Source organism: Vigna radiata, chromosome 8 (genome assembly GCF_000741045.1).
Source record: "Vigna radiata var. radiata cultivar VC1973A chromosome 8, Vradiata_ver6, whole genome shotgun sequence".
In the NCBI taxonomy this organism is placed as follows: domain Eukaryota; kingdom Viridiplantae; phylum Streptophyta; class Magnoliopsida; order Fabales; family Fabaceae; genus Vigna; species Vigna radiata.
Window position 1 is genome coordinate 41733609 of NC_028358.1, and position 17233 is coordinate 41750841.

General features: G+C 33.9%; 3 protein-coding genes across 5 annotated transcripts; all 3 read left to right on the forward strand.

Moving 5' to 3' along the window:
• The first annotated feature begins 1125 nt into the window (after positions 1 to 1125).
• LOC106771842 (cysteine-rich receptor-like protein kinase 10) lies at positions 1126 to 9476 on the forward strand. Of its 2 annotated transcripts, none has more exons than XM_022785672.1 (7): positions 1126 to 2101; positions 7469 to 7603; positions 7703 to 7824; positions 7910 to 8120; positions 8290 to 8527; positions 8681 to 8831; positions 8969 to 9476. In XM_022785672.1, the coding sequence occupies exons 1-7, from the start codon at positions 1288 to 1290 to the stop codon at positions 9311 to 9313; spliced, it is 2016 nt and encodes a 671-aa protein (XP_022641393.1). In that variant the 5' UTR covers positions 1126 to 1287; the 3' UTR covers positions 9314 to 9476. The 2 variants fall into 2 exon arrangements, with proteins under 2 accessions (XP_022641393.1, XP_014513324.1); XM_014657838.2 differs by lacking the exon at positions 1126 to 2101 and adding an exon at positions 6264 to 7193 and having other exon boundaries at positions 8969 to 9469.
• LOC106771843 (putative cysteine-rich receptor-like protein kinase 9) lies at positions 3589 to 5313 on the forward strand. The gene is made up of 3 exons (XM_014657839.2): positions 3589 to 4733; positions 4813 to 4943; positions 5043 to 5313. The coding sequence occupies exons 1-3, from the start codon at positions 3731 to 3733 to the stop codon at positions 5058 to 5060; spliced, it is 1152 nt and encodes a 383-aa protein (XP_014513325.2). The 5' UTR covers positions 3589 to 3730; the 3' UTR covers positions 5061 to 5313.
• A 230-nt stretch (positions 9477 to 9706) lies between the features above and the next one.
• LOC106772562 (putative receptor-like protein kinase At4g00960) lies at positions 9707 to 15628 on the forward strand. Of its 2 annotated transcripts, XR_002669452.1 has the most exons (9): positions 9707 to 10647; positions 12134 to 12271; positions 12411 to 12532; positions 12612 to 12822; positions 12919 to 13162; positions 13314 to 13467; positions 13590 to 13926; positions 14615 to 14691; positions 15072 to 15628. XR_002669452.1 is itself a non-coding variant. In XM_014659051.2 (8 exons), exons 1-7 carry the CDS (start codon positions 9873 to 9875, stop codon positions 13920 to 13922), a joined length of 1977 nt encoding a protein of 658 aa, XP_014514537.1. In that variant the 5' UTR covers positions 9707 to 9872; the 3' UTR covers positions 13923 to 13926; positions 14615 to 15628. The 2 variants fall into 2 exon arrangements, 1 of the variants encoding a protein (XP_014514537.1); XM_014659051.2 differs by having other exon boundaries at positions 14615 to 15628.
• The last annotated feature ends 1605 nt before the right edge of the window (positions 15629 to 17233 follow it).

A 17233-nucleotide genomic window follows, 5' to 3' on the forward strand; every position in this document is an offset into this window, starting at 1 on the left:
CAAGGCCGAAAAGGTAATTCTGATACTATCCTTAATAATCATCTAAAAGTAGTTATTTTTTTAATATTAATTAAAAACAGAAACTAGACCATTATCGACATTTATTATAGTTATTATATTTAGATGCGGTGAAATTGAATACGCTTAATTTAGAAGGAGTCTATCAATTAAAGAATAGAAGAAAAAAATATAAACTATGGGGTTTGATTAAAGTAATTTACTTATAACCTTAAAAATACTTAATTAGAAATAAAAATAGACATTAATACCGAATTTTGTTGACAAAAATCCTAAACTCTAATATGTGAAACTTTAAACTTCATCTTTTAAAAAAATTAGACATTTCATTCATTATCCTTCTTAAATTAGATAGTTATATATTTTTTATTCAATTAGTTGGCTAGTTGATAAAAAATCACTCATTCATTTATTCTTTTAATTATGAAATTAATTATTTATATTACTTGTTCTTATTAATCTTTAAAATTTTCAATCAAATTTTTTTATAAAAAAAAATAAAAGAAAAAAATAGAAAAATAAATTAAACTAATTTACTCGTAAGTTAAAATATATAAATTAATTTTAAAATAGGTAAAAGTTGTTTTTTTATTATCCATTTCAGAATCTCAATTAAACATGTTTAGCGTAAACTTTTTTTTTTCTAATATGACATGCTGATTTGGATTTAATTACTATATTTGGGATTAATTTAAACATACATCATAATTGTGATTAATATTTTGAAATAATTATGTCAAAATTAATTCTACCAAACTAAATATTTCAATTATTGTTCTCAATGGTAGATCATAATTAATAATTTTTGAGAATCAATGTTACTAGTTAGAGTCCATTCTTGACTGTTGTAAAGTACTGTAGTCAAACTTCTGTTAAAACACTTTTATTTTGCATGGAAACAAATGATATAAATTTGTTGCACCATTATTAATTATAAACAACATTAATCTCCATTATTAATTACCAACGTTATTATTAACAAAGTTGTTGTTAGGTGTTTTAAGAATTGTAGAATGAAATGATAAAAAAAAATGCAAAATTCGTGCATGGTGCTTTAAAATTTTTAGAAACATTAGGAGAAATAAGATTATAGAGCTTTATTCCAAAAAAAAAAATGTGGATGAGGAGAGAACAAAAGCTTGACTTGCTTCATTGACTTGCCATGCATCAAGAAAAGTAGAATGCCATCATGTGTTTTATGGTAAATTTTATCGATTGAATGAACAATCTGACGCCCCAACTTGGCATTTTCACAAACAACTTCACAGCATGGCCCTTTTTTCCTTGAAACATGCTCTCTTCTTCATGTTTCTTATCTTTACCACTGTCCACGCATCAGATGACCCTATATTCCTTCGCCAAAATTGCACAACCAACGAAACCTTCACCCCCAACACCACTTTCCAAGTCAACCTCCGCACCCTCTTGTCTTCTCTATCTTCCCTTGCCACCCGAAACACCCAGTTTCGCAACGCCACCGTATCCGGCGGAAGCCCTTCTGACTCGGTCTACGGTCTCTTCCTCTGCCGCGGCGACGTGCCCCCTCAACTCTGTCAACAGTGTGTCCTGAACGCGACACAAAGACTCGGCAACCAAAACACAGATACATGCAAGTTTTCGAAAAGCGCTATAGTTTGGTATGACGAATGTTTGGTTCGATATTCCAACAGGGACTTCTTCTCCACGGTGGAGACAAGGCCCAGAATGCGTCTGCGGAACACCGCCAACATTTCCGACACTAAAAGCTTCTTGCGCTTGTTGTACACCACCTTGAATGAAACCGCAGACGAGGCAGCGAATTCTTCTAATGGTGCTAAGTTATACGCCACAAAACAAGCTAATATATCTGGGTTTCAGACCCTCTATTGTCTGACTCAGTGCACACCGGATTTGTCACCCCAAGATTGCAGAAGGTGTCTCAGTGATGTGATAGGGGACCTTTCATGGTGTTGTCCTGGAAGCCAAGGAGGAAGAGTTTTGTATCCAAGTTGTAACTTTAGGTATGAGCTGTATCCTTTCTACAGAATGGATTCTCCGGCACCCGAAGCAAATGTTAGTCCTACAACTTCTACGATAAAAAATGGTAATGCTATATATTACAGTTCTTTGAAGTGTGTTAGAGTTCTGAATTTAAACTAGAACAACACCCGAATAAATGATTTAGGTCAGATTAGGTTATGAACTTAATGATAAGTTTTTCTGTGTTTAGGTGAAGCTGGAAAGAGAGGCGTCTCATCAGAGATAGCAACTGCAACTTTTGTTTCAATCAGTGTGACTTGGCTGTGGTGGGTATTTGGTTCTTAAGTGAAAAAGAGAAGGAAAGAAGAATCGCTTTCGAGTTTCTGCAGATACGCAAAGAAAAGGTGTTGAAACAAGAATCGCTGCAGACATTTGTTCTTCAATAAGCTCTGGACAGAACGCAGGACTATGCTTCAATTATGCAGAGTTGTCTTAACAGAAAGTTTCTCATTCTCATGTAACTTCAAATCAATTAAACATATTATAGAGACTTATCTTTAATTTAATTCCAAGAAAATTGGATGTCAATAAATACTTTACCATTACTTTTTTTCTTTTTCCTATTCCCGAGGAAAATAAGTAACTACTATCACAAAGAATAAAACATGACGTGTTCCAAAAAAAAGAAGAAATATTAACTGAAAAATAAATATAACAATGTAATGCAAAAATTAATATCAACCAAATAAACTGTCAAATTACGAGAAAATCTTATACGTGTGATTTTGTTTTACTGGATTCTTACTCATAGTACTTTATTAAAAACTTAACTTATTTTTATTTACTTATAGGACAAAGAAAATAAAGATTAGGTGAATCAGCGTTCACATAAATAGAATAGACAAAAGTATTACATATTCTTCGGTCGAGGTACCATTTTAATTTAAACAAAATATAAAAACACAAATAAATAAATAAACATGATAAAATATATTTAAAAGGGTGGATTTAACCGACGAATTAGAGGAATTAAAGAGAGAAATTTATATATTTAAAGATATTCCCCACATATTAAAAGATTACCCATTTCAAGAAAAAAAAAATATTTATTAGGAGACAGGTTTAATAAAATATGTGTTATTTCTGTTAATAAATTTATAATTAATTTTTTTAAGACAACATAATTTATTAGAAGACGATATTAGATTACATATTTAAATATCTCATTCAAAAATGAAAAGACGAGTTATTTTTGGACAATTCTTGTCCATACGAGAAAAACAAAAATGTAAATGTGTTTGTCATTTGACTATTCTTACTAGAACTTCAAAGATAAACGATCTTGAGTTGGGGATTTACGTACGAATTTCTGCTAATTAATTACTTCTGAAACAATCTTTTTATGAAATAAAGTTAACTTATATATAAAATATAAAAATTAAAAACATATAATAACTTTTTAAAGTAATTAATTCGTATGCTAATTTTATTAGTTGATGAGAATTTTTTTTTTGGTCTTTTTATTTCTCCTTTTCATAAAGAGTTTAGTAGAAACTTGTGAAAACATGCCACTCAGTGGCTAATTAAGATATTTAATGTTCTTTGACTTCTGTTCATATAAAGTCTTCCAAGTCTTCGTTGCCATCTTTCTCAACAATTAATAATTTCTTTTTCGTCATGCCCAACGAAACCGAACCCTCGTTTGTCCTTACATCAACATTATTTCCACCACCTATACTTAAGATAATTGGACATGGACTTTGCTTTTTTTTTGTTTTCAAGTTTTTGTGAACGTGGAAACTTTTTCCATTTTACTATTCAAACCCCTTCTCTCTATGTATGTACTGACGTCACTGTTTACCCTGATCCAGAAGCACTGGGTTCTCAAACAAACTATTACAAACATAAAAACAGGGGAAAAACAATTCACCAACTGCAAATCTTTCTCCAAACCAACGTCACCAACATGCCTCATTCCAACTGCTTAGCAATTTCCTCAGTTTTCTTCTTCCTCTTCAGTTCCTTCTTCTTTTCAACCAAAGCAACGCCAATATACAGTTCCCATGTCTGCACAAACTCCACCAAAAACCAACCAAACACCACATTCCAAACCAACCTCAACCTCCTCCTCTCTTCCCTTTCTTCCAAGGCCACTGAAGCCACCCAATTCTACAAAACAACAATTGCCACCCAAACCCCCAACCCCGTCAAGGGCCTCTTCCTCTGCCGCGGCGACACCCTCGCCGCCGCCTGCCACGACTGCGTCACCGCTGCAGCAGCGGACCTAAAACGCCGGTGCCCGGTTCAGAAGGAGGCCATAATCTGGTACGATGTGTGCATGGTACGCTACTCCAACCAATACCTCAACAACATCGTACCTGGAGTGGATATGTCTGATTCCAATAACGTGACTAGCATTAGCATTAGCCTTGACCGATTCAACGAGTTGCTCGCGGGATTGCTGAATTCCCTGGCAACGAAAGCTAGGAATTCTGCGGATAAGAAATTTGCGACAGGGGAAGTGAACCTCACGAGTTCGGTGACCCTTTATGGGTTAGTGCAGTGCACGCCGGATTTGTCTTTGTTCGATTGCAGGATGTGTTTTAGCAGCGCCATTGCGTCTGTTCCGAATTGCTGTGATGGGAAACGAGGGGCAAGAGTGTTGCTTCCTGGATGCAATATCAGATATGAAGTGTATCCATTTTACAGCAGCAATAACACATTGACCCCAACGATTGTGAAGCCTCGTCCTTCAGGTACAGTGCTAGTGAGTAGTAAATTGTGCTTACTTGATTTTGAGTAGTGAATGATTGAATTGTATTGACGTTTGCCCAGGAGGGAGTGGTGTTGAAGTGATTCTTACATTTGTTATCCCTATTGTTGCTGCGATGGTGCTTTTCACTTTTGGGATATGTACTGTCATGAGAAAGCAAGCAAAGAGTGTGATACAATTGTGGAAGCAAACGGTAACAAAACTTGAATTCTTCCATTCCAATTTAAGTAATTGTTTGATAGTTTCATGTTGTGGTCGATGCTGACTGTTTGATTTTGGGGTTGAAAAACAGAATTATTCTGAGGTGTAGATGAGACTGATGCTGCAAAGAATAGCAAAGGTTGGGGACACATCACTGAAGATGTGGCTGCATCAGATCGTTTAACGGAGGACTTGGCAATTGGTAGTGTAGATTAGTGAAGTATAAGCTGACGGAGTTTTTGCTGTTGCTGCATCCGCATCTATCACCATGTCCATCTATATGTTTGCTGTTGTTACTTGGACAGCTTGTTTTATGTAAATATATCAACGGACCAGAAGTGTGGATACTGTTTCTATTTTTATTTTTATTTATATTGGTGAGTTTGTATAGATATATTTCCATATAAAACGGTCATTCATAACCTATTAAGAAGTATCATTAGGCCACTAAATTCTTCAAATGTTGGTGAAATATTCAATATTAATCTGGGTTAGATATGAAATTTGAATTCATAGAATATATGTATTCTACATTGAAATAAGTAGGTAAATAACCATCTTGATTATCAAAGATTCAAATATACCTCATACAAAAAAAAAAAAAAAACGGTTCAAAATTATATATTTAAAAATAAACTTCAAAAATCATAAAAAAAAAACAAGAAGAAATGTGAAAAACATTATCGCAACAGTAAAACTTGCAATAAAAATCGAAGTTTATTATTTATGGATAACTTATGTAATTTGCCTAAATAATTATTATTTTTTTTAGTTCATAAAATATATTTAATCTAAAGATAAATTTAAAGATTTAATTACAATTATTTATTATTACTATTATTATTTGAAGATCAATTTTTAAATATTTAGTAGCTAAATTAATTTTCTTTCAAAAGGTGTAATTTTTATTTTTATTTTTACACTTTTATAAAATGGCATGTTATAAATTTAATAAACCCATAAAACATGTAAAAAAAATGCTATAATTTGGGAAACATCTCGGAAATGAAATTGGTGAAATGATAATAAATAAATTATAATATATACTGTAAAGCAAATTTAAATTCATTATGTCTCGCAAGTTTAAAAATCTAACTGCCTTCAATAATGATATTTAAATAATATTTTTTATAATTATTATTAATTGTGACCATAAATAATATTGAAATGTTTGTAAAAAGAATGTTTTGTAAGTACTTTTATCCTTTAATTATTCATTAAGCAAAATTGAAATGTAGTGTCACTTCTAGATTGTGAAGACTGAAAAAGAAGTTTCACATTAATTCCACGTTGACTTGTAGCAAGCAAGCATTATTTGTGGTGGTTCCCTTTTGAAGTGAAGACCTGCCATCTTCGTCATCTATCAAACATCATGAAAGATTAGGCGCAATAACTAAACCTAATTTCAAAGAAGAGAAAAACAGTTATTGTTAGTTTACCTCAGCGATTCTCTCCGAGATGTGCATATTGAAATCCTCTTCAACGCACTTGGTTATAATTCTCTCCCTGTTTCTGTTCCTAAACTCTGCAAGTGAAGCTGCTCCTACATATACCACACAGGCCTGCACAGGTGGATCCTTTTACCTACCCAACACAACATTCCAAACCAACTTGAATCTCCTTCTTTCGTCACTCGTCTCTAACGCCACCCTCCACGATGGTTACTACCTCACCAACATCTCCCTTGGAGCCCCTGCTGAGGTCAAGGGACTCTTCCTCTGCCGCGGTGACGTCACCCCCTCCGTCTGCCACGACTGTGTCGCCGCCGCTGCCGACAACATCACACGCCTCTGTACCAACACTACAGAGTCTGTAATATGGTATGACGAGTGTATGGTGCGCTACTCCAACCTTTCCTTCCTCAACAACATAGTACCAAGTGTCGGCATGAGTTCCCAACAGAGCGTTCCTGATTCCGATAGTACTAGCTTCAATAATTTTCTTGCATCCGCGCTGAATGGTGTGGTGCAGGATGCCGTGAATTCTCTTTCGGGTAGAATGTTTGCCACAAGAGAAGCGAATTTCACGAGCTCAATGAATCTGTACGCCCTGGCGCAGTGTAGGCCTGATTTATCCGCCTTCGATTGCAACATGTGCTTAAAAAGCGCCATGAGTAACCTCGGTGAAGGAAAACGAGGTGCACGCAACCTGCTTCCTGGTTGTAATGTCAGATATGAATTGTACCCTTTTTACAATGTTTCCGCCGTCTCCACTAAACCAGAGTCTCTTTCCCCATCTTCAGGTATCAAAGTTTTATACCATATTAACATGTACCAAGCTCGTGCGCAGTTCGTTGATAATTTAGTATTCTCTAATCCAATTAAAGTTTTACATTCAATATTTGCATTAAAGATCAGTATAATTATAAGATTAAACTATACTTCTGGATATAGAATAGAACTGAAGGCGCTTAAAAGAAGTGAATCTCAGCTTTGTCCTTGTAATATAAACATGTGACTGTCTAAATTTCAATGACCTTGTTAATGGGGTGTCTTAGAAAGTGATTAACCTGTACAGGAAAAAACAATATCTCTATAATTCTGGCTATTGCCGTGCCAATTGTCGTTGCGGTGCTACTTTTCATTGTTGGCGTCTGCTTCCTACGCAAGAGGGCAAGCTATAAATACAATAACTCTTTTGGCCAGGATTCAAGTAATCTCTCTTTCTCTGTCAAAGTGATTGTTTCGTGTAATCTGTCTCACTTGCCTTTCATTTGGTGGCTGATGATTACTATCTTTCTTTGCTGTGTAGTTGTGGAAGGTCTTAGCGATGGGGACTCCTTGCAATTTGACCTGGCTACGATTGAAGCAGCCACGAACAGATTCTCGGATGAAAACAAGATTGGCAAAGGTGGATTTGGGGTGGTTTATAAGGTATGAAACATGTTTTCTGAGTAACACATCATAATTCGTTTTATGATAAAGTAGTTAACTGGTTTATTCCAATGCTTGTTTTTAGGGTGTCCTACCTGACGGACAGGAGATAGCTGTGAAGAGGTTGTCAGTAACCTCCTTGCAGGGTGCAGTAGAGTTCAGGAATGAAGCCGCCCTTGTGGCCAAACTTCAACATAGAAATTTAGTGAGACTATTGGGATTTTGCTTGGAGGGCCAGGAAAAGATTCTTATCTATGAATACATACCAAACAAAAGCCTTGATTACTTTCTATTCAGTAAGTACCTTTTGTACTTTTCTTGCATGTGACATCTCAATTAGTGCAGTGATTGATTTTCCTCAACAGACTAATATGACACCTCATAAACAGAGTAACTTCATTGAACATAGTTGGAGGATTAATAGTTTGTGTAAATGGAAATTGTTGTAATTTCGCTGTTTTGTAGATTCTATGAAGCAAAGAGAGTTAGATTGGTCACAACGCTACAAGATTATAGTTGGCATTGCTAGAGGAATTCTTTATATACATGAAGATTCTCAACTTAGAATTGTACACCGTGATCTCAAAGCTAGCAATGTTTTATTAGATGAAAACATGAACCCTAAGATTTCTGATTTTGGCATGGCAAAGATTTTCCAGGCAGACCAGACTCAAGTAAATACAGGAAGAATAGTTGGGACTTAGTAAGTCCAATGTCTTTATGTTATCTCCACTTGCATAGATAATTTATGTTATACAGATAGTTAAGTTAAGCGGGAAAAGGTGTATTCTATCCAGAACTTTTTGCTGTTTTTTTTTTTTTTTTTCTAAATAAGGGGATTATATTGTTGTTGCAGTGGTTACATGTCTCCGGAATATGCAATGCGTGGTCAGTTTTCCATGAAATCGGATGTGTTCAGCTTTGGTGTCTTGGTCTTGGAGATTGTGAGTGGCAAGAAGAATACTGATTTTTATCAATCGAATCACGCTGATGACCTCTTAATCTTTGTGAGTATAAGCAATAGTAATTTCTTTCCTTCTGCTCTGCTGATGCCATGGGTAGCTGCAATACCTATCGGTACAGATTCTCAGTGGGTGAGGAAATGAGGCATTACTAGTTTAAATAGTAACATTATACTCTACAGGCTTGGAAGAAATGGACAGAGCAAACACCAATGGAGTTTGTGGATCCAACTCTGAGAGGTTCTTGTTCGAGAAATGAAGTAAACAGATGCATCCACATTGGTTTATTATGCGTTCAGGAAAATCCATCAGACCGACCATCAATGTCCACAATTGCACTTATGCTGAACAGTTATTCAGTGACCATGTCAATGCCACGACAACCAGCATCTTTCCTGCGTGGAAGAAATCATAACAGGCTTAACCGAGAGCTTGACTCTGATCAGTCTACCACCGATCAATCTACCTCCTGTTCAATTCCATACTCTGTGAATGAAGTATCCATCACTGAAGTATACCCTCGCTAAAGGATTCATTTTAAGTCTTTTTCCATCAATCTAGTGTAATCAATTTTATCAACTATTGTATCTAAATTAAAGCAGACATCTTTTATCTGATCCATTTAAGTGTCTCCTTGAGATATTTCCATTTTACACATCATACCTTTAAACAAATAAAAAAGAAAAGTAATAAAGGCGAGTCCTTTATTTTCTCTAAACAACTTTTGTACACGTATATCCTACTAAACTTGTTATTAATTATATATATATATATATATATATATATATATATATATATATATATATATATATATATATATATATATATATATATATATTTTTTTTTTTTTAAGAAAATAGAATCTCTAGAGATGACTAAGTCTTATGTATAATACATGTTCGAGTTTGAAGTCAGCGAAAGTCCATTTGCATGTAATGATGACGCAAACGCGGCCGTGTAAGCTACGCGTCGGGAAAGGCGCCCTCCAAATCATATGGGAGCTTTATATTAACCACAAAGGTTTTCCACTATCATAATCTAAAAAGATAAGCTGCAGAATTTCTCCTATTAATTATTCAATCCAACATGCTACCCTCCAACTTCTGTACAACCTCGTTAACACTTCAATTACTATGTCTGTTATGTATGCTTTTTCTTGCATCTGCATCAGGAGCCATTTACAGTGCCCACTACTGCAGCAATGAAACCTTTTACTCACCCAACACCAAATTTCAATCCAACTTGAATACCCTCCTCTCTTCTCTTGTTTCAAACTCCTCCCTTCCCTCCAACAGCGGTTTCCTCCGAACCTCCGTCGACGAGATCGACGGCCGTTTCCTCTGCCGCGGCGACGTCAACGCGACCGTCTGCCATGGCTGCGTCGCCGCAGCAGCAGCCAACATAACTCGCCTATGTCCCAACGATACCGAGTCCTACATCTGGTACGACGAGTGTACGCTAATCTACTCCAACAGCACCTTCAACAATGATGACATAGTTCCCGGGTTTCCCCTCAATGACGAAGGAAGCACCGTTAACTCAAATCAGGACCACTTCAACCAATTACTGTCGAACTTGTTAAACAGTTTAGAGGGAAAAGCTTTGGAGAGTTCCATGGGAGAGAAGAAATTCGCCGCAGGTGCGGTGAGTGTGACGAGCGCGCAAACGCTGTATGGAATGGCGCAGTGCGAGCCAGACTCAACGAGTGGTCGTTGTGAGGCGTGCTTTCGAAGCGCAATTGCAGCTATTCCATCGTGTTGCAACGGAAGCGGAGGAGCAAGACTTCTGCTTCCCATATGTACCATCAGATACCAACTGCATCCCTTTCTGTACAATTCCACCGTGCTCATTCCTTCTTCAGGTATAAGCATACTATATATATATATATATCATCGAGTATGAGTCTTCTCCGCTAACCATAGTGTTTTTTTTCTCAATAGTCCTAAAACGTTTTGATTCAGTACATTGATATCTTTTTCTGTACTGTTTATAGTCTTTCTGCTTTCTGTTTATTATTTAATTTTGATATGTTGTATGGTGTACAGATTTTTGTAATAAATCTAGAAGAAATTATCGTAGTTATATATGTTGTTTTAACATTCATTCTTTTTTTATCTAAAGAAATTATTTTCTTTTTTATCTTTAAAACTTTTTGCCTTGGTCATTCCAAAAACTGTGATTATTTTTAATTTTGAGTCATGAACGAAAGTACAAGAGTGAATTTAATGATACAGGTTTTTGTTTGAAAATTAAGACAAAAGTATAATTAAACAAATTCAAAATAATTTTCATAATTTTTTATAGGATAATGTATAATTGAAGGATAATGAATCCATAATTAAAATATAATGGTATCATAACATATTTTTACATTTATTTGACATATAGTATAATGGTAAAATAGTTATAAAAGTAAAGAGAGTAAAAAGTAAGAAAGAATATGTCAAATAAATTTAAAAATTTTAGATATATTAAATAATTATTTTTCATAATTGAATGATGGTGTGAAAGAGATTCAAACTATGAAATAATAGTAATTATTATGAGTTTGAGTCTGAGTTTAAATAATAATATTATGACATATTTTCATATTCATTTGATATAGAATATAAGATTAAAATGGTTATAAAAATGTAAATTTTTATATTTAGAAAAAGTAAAAATAAAAAATAAAAAATGATAGTATTAAATGAATATAAAAAGTTTAAGCATGTTAAATAATATTTTTCAATCAATTTACTGATTTCAGTCTTTAAGTCAACGTGTTGTTTTGTGATCCAGTTTTTGCGGTCTTTAAGGAGGAAGTTGGTTCTATTATATTTGGGCCACATGTATTTAAGGATTATAGTATAAATAGTATAACCTTTGTATATAATTGATTTTTTCTTTAACTTCTATCTAATCAACAATAAGATTTTTTTTGTTTAAATTTCTGATAAAAAGGTATACTTATTTTGGTTTGGTTTCTTATTAATAAGTTGACTCTATTAACTTATTGCTCATTTTATTTTTTAATTTTTTTTCTTCATTTTTTATCATAATATTTTTTAATACGGGGATTATAAGCATAAACAAGGGATTTAATGCAAATTCTTTTACAATATTCTTTCCACATCATGTAATACTTGTTTTAACTTAATAAATACGAGTAATAAAATTGACACAAACAATAAAAACAAATTTAACATAAATATTTAATTTATCAAATATCTACTTTTCGAAAATTAGTATTTGGCCTGAATAAAAATGAAACTTCAAATTTATTTAGGCTCCAAAAAAAAGTTCATTGTGGTTTGAATAGTATTTGTTTTTTATTTTCATGTTTTTAAAAGATGTTCCTTGGACAGGTAGCAAAAGTACATTGATGATTGTGGCAATTGTTCTCCCGATTGCTATTTTGGCGCTGTTCTTGTTCATAGGATGCTGTTGGTGGCGAAGAAGGCAAAGAGAAAACCGTGAGGATGTCCAGGAAGTGAATGATAGCAGTAATATTTTTTTTTTCTTTCTTTCTAAAGAAAATAGAAGTTGAAGTTGTTGTCCAGTCTGATAAATTATGTATTTCAAGGCTTGAATAGTGTGCTTATTTTTGCAACTACTATAACTTCATATTGCTTTTTAATGCAGTTAGGAGATATTTGACTGAGGAAGAGTCTTTGCATTTTGACTTGGCTACAGTAGAAGCAGCCACAAATAGTTTCTCAGATGAGATGAAGATAGGAGAAGGTGGATTTGGTGCGGTTTATAAGGTATACGAATTAATTAATAAATTTCTTATGGTAAAAGATACAGTGTGTAGAGCTTTGGTAATGTGAAGAATGGTTTTAGGGTACCTTTCCTAATGGAGAAGAGATAGCTGTGAAGAGGCTATCAAGAACCTCCCTTCAAGGTGACAGAGAATTCAAGAACGAGGTTCTACTTATTGCTCAGCTTCAACACAAAAATTTAGTTAGACTGTTAGGCTTTTGTATGGAGACAACGGAGAGGATACTGGTTTACGAGTTTATCCAAAATTCCAGCCTCGACCACTTTCTATTTGGTTTGTTATTTCAAAACCTTTTCTTCTGGCTATCCTGTTGGAGATATTATCTGACCTAATTGTTCTTAGAATATTGCAATTTTGTTAAAATTGTAGGTCACGAAGACCATGGAGTGCTAGACTGGGCAAGACGTTACAAAATTATAGTTGGGATTGTACGTGGAATTCAATATCTCCATGAAGATTCTCGGCTAAAAGTAATACACCGCGATCTCAAGGCATCTAATGTTTTACTAGATGCCGATATGAATCCAAAGATTTCCGACTTTGGAATGGCAAAGGTTTTCCATGGAGATCGAAGTCAAGAAAATACAAGAACAGGAAGGGTAGTTGGAACTTTGTAAGTTAAATGTAATTGTAGATTATGGTATATCTTATACCAGCTCAAAGAATTGCTTCTGAACAGGAATATCTTTCATTTCCCATTTGAAAATCTTGCGTGTTATTTACTGGAGTCTACGTGTTAACAGTTTTTCTTTTTTTATTTATAGTGGTTACATGTCTCCCGAATATGCCATGCATGGGAAATTCTCAGAGAAATCCGACGTGTTCAGTTTTGGAGTCTTGGTTTTGGAGATCCTCAGTGGCAAGAAGAACACAAGTTATTATCGATCACATGAGGATAATGATGACCTTTTGAGCTTTGTAAGTTTTGAGCTACATTTAACATGTTTTGGTTTAGTTATGTCAGATATTATTCGGAAAAAGTTGGAGGAAAATATATTGGAATATTTTAGTTGTTTAGTCTAACTAAAGTTTTGGCACAGGCTTGGAAGAATTGGATAGATCGAACACCGTTCCAGATATTGGATCCAAAACTGAGAGGTTCTTATTCTAGAAATGAAGTTCAGAGATGCATCCATATTGCTTTATTATGCGTTCAAGAAAACCCAGTTGAGAGACCATCAATGGCGACAATAATGCTTGCATTGAACGCTTATTCAGTAACTTTAGGGTTGCCCAGACAGCCAGCATCTCTTGTGAGAGGAAGAGTAACAACAGAGAGATTAAGACAGCAGCATGATTCTGATCAGTCCAACAGTTCTTCAATCCCTTATTCTGCTGCTGATTCATTAATCACTCAAGTATATCCTCGTTAAAAAGGTTGTGATCAATATCAGTTAATTGAACCCTTCTATAATATTCAATAAGCAACTATTTCTATGTGATTTAATCGAGAAACAAACGGGTGTTTCATAAACTAGTTTGTATATGATATACTTTTTCAAACATATTTTATCTTTCAAGTAATCAAAGGGATTTTGTAACACGTATTATTATCTTTGTTTTTCCACTCTGATGATTGATTTCTATATTAATTCAACGATAACATAAAGTTAAAAATGATTTTTATATTGATTTAAATCACAGGATCGTGTAGTTGTTTTAGTCAAAGATATTAAGAGAGAGCATAAATTAAAAGGGCTCCGGTACTTTGACACGCTGACGTGGACGATACATTCATTTGACACGGTCCACGTCAGTTTTTTAGAAAAAAAATTATACAATGGGTGTGGGTAAAATGGGAAAGAAGATAAAATTGGGTTTTGGGTCTTCTTTCTCTCGTTGATCAAAATCACGAATAGGGTTTTTTGGTGTCCTACGATTTCTTTCATCGGTGGTGATTTTCGTTCTCTCACTCATTTCCATTTATGTTTTTGAACTGCTTGAATCGGTGGTTGTGAAGGTTATTATGGGTGTGAGGGTTTAGCATCATTGTGGTGGTCGCAATAGGTGGTTGTGAAGGCTTCCTTTGACTGTGAAGTTTAATGTTTTTGCTTGTTCGTGCCAGCTCTGAAGTATAGGGGTTTTACATCATCATTCGTGGGCGTTTCAATTTTTTTGGCGTCTCTCGTAAGTATATTTGAGGTAGGGTTATAATGGCGGCCTTCTTGTTTTTTACAAGCTGATTTTGTTTGAAAGATAATAACTGAGAAATCATTTTGTTTAATCTTTAGTATTTGAAACATTGGTGTCCTTATAAGTAGATTTGTCAATGAAATGTTGTGTAATCTTGTGTAGCAATGTTCAGGCATGTATTCTAGAATGTACTTCCCCNGAGATATTTAGTGGTCTCCTTGCATTGAACACCTTTTCCCATTGGTCATCATCTGCCATGAGCCTTTTACTGTGTTTTTGTTTTTCTTACCATTTTTTATGAAATTTTCTTTTTCTTTATTTCCCTTCCAAGGTTATACATATGCTTGAANGTTTGCTGATATTTTTTTTCTTGCTATTAATGTATATAGATTTTACAAACGATATCGGGCTCAAGATAAAACACGTTCCATGAAGACTCTAAGTACTAAGGAGGTAATGTACTTCTGGTTCTGTACAATATGTGGCATATTACTGGAATGTAGCTTCTTAGACATTGGCAATTAACTATGCATAGTTGGCTGAGTTCAATAAATGTCATAACCACTTCTTTTAGGTTTATCTATCTATAACATTGCATTATCATGAATATGATTGCTAGATTGTGCCAAATTGATGCAAATGGGAAAAGGGGAGGATAGGAGCATGGGACATAATCAGTGTCAGTGGACGATGGCATGAAAAATGTCTAACATTGGACATAACCGTGTTTACTTCTTTGTTAGTTTTTGAGAGGGGCTTCTATGTATGTTGCTTTTTGCTCTTTTTAATCTATGTAAAACACTTTATTGTTTGCTATATTAAAATAAAATTCTGCAGTGCTGTTTTAGAATAAAATTCTGCAAAAAAATGGGTGCTNTTTTGACATAAAAATGCTGCAGAAAATTACTGTTGTTCTATACTACAATTTTGAAAAAACCTTTGTTGTCTTCTGTAAAACCTCCATAAAAACTTTGTTGTTTGCTGTCAAAAAGTTTGTCTGTTAAGTATTATAAATGCTTTAAGTTCCTTGCTGTTTTTACACCAAAAAAGTCTTTCTGTTGTTTTAAAAATCCTGTATAAAACATTGTTGTTTGTTGTTGTTTTGATTGTTATTAGTACCGTAAAATCTTTGCTTTTTTAGTATAAAAGTGCTGCAGAAAAAAAAAAATCTTTCCTGTTTTGGTTAAGAAACTTGCATAAAAGACTCATTGTAATTGGTGTAAAATCACATGTACATAAGTTTAGCATTGACCATGGCGGTTGGATTAACGTGTATGAAATGTGATGTTAATAGATGTTTGAGGTGGTTTAAATAGGTGATTTATATATATGAAATTGGTTGTTCNAAAACTGAGTTCATTTGAGTAAATAAACAATTCTTGTTGTTAATCTTAAATGATGGATTGCTAGAAATTAAAGGTTATTATGTGAGAACGGATCATGATGATATTATACATATGCTATGCTAGTATGGTTTTACAGATATATATGGTATAATTGTGATATTCTATGTTGGTTAGTGCACGAACAATTACAACTTCTACGACAACAGATGGTTCATCAGTGGGTATTACACGAAGAAAATGTTCATCGAAGTACGGTCATGAAGAAATGTGGGATGCTATAGGCAATGATGAAATCATGAAGTAGGAGAATATGAACAAGTTAAATACATTGAAGAAGGGGAAAAAGTTGTAATAGAAGGTCCACATGACTTTATTGATGTACATATTGAACACATACTCCATGAAATATGATTGATTAGGATACAATTTTTGTTATTGGTTTTCAGGTTGTTTAGTTTGTGTAATGAAGAATAATGAAGAATATGTTGTACTTTTTAATGTTTATGAATCTTATGATTCAATATAAAATGCTTCATGGTTTAAAATATAAGTTTGATTATATATAAAAGTTTGGAAGTCAACCATATAGTAGTCCCTACATTTACAGGAGAAGGAAACCACATAACATTTATTATATAACCACTTACTACACCAAAGAAATGTGATAATAGATATTGAATTTAACCACTTATATTGTTGTACAAAACTCCTTTCTGAACGTATCCTCAAAAACCACAAGAAAATTGTTCATAAGCAATTTAGTAAAAAAACCACTTAACACTTAGTAGATAATCACTTACTCTACCAAAGAAATGTGATAATTGATATTGAATTTAACCACTTCTACTGTTGTACAAAACTTCTTTCAGAAATAATCACATCGGACTTAAGACATAACCACTTACTACACCAAAGAAATGTGGTCATTTGGATTGAATTAAACCACATTTATTCTTGTCCAAAACACGTTTAGAAGATAACCACATCAGACTTACGGCATAACCACTAATTGCACCAAAGAAATGTGGTTATTTGGATTCAATTAAACCACTTTTATTCTTATACAAAACGCCTTTATGAAATAACCACGTCGGACTTAAGACATAACCACTTACTGCAACAAAGAAATGTGGTCATTTGGATTCAATTAAACCACATTTATTCTTGTACAAATCACCTTTCGGAGATAACCAAATCGGACTAAA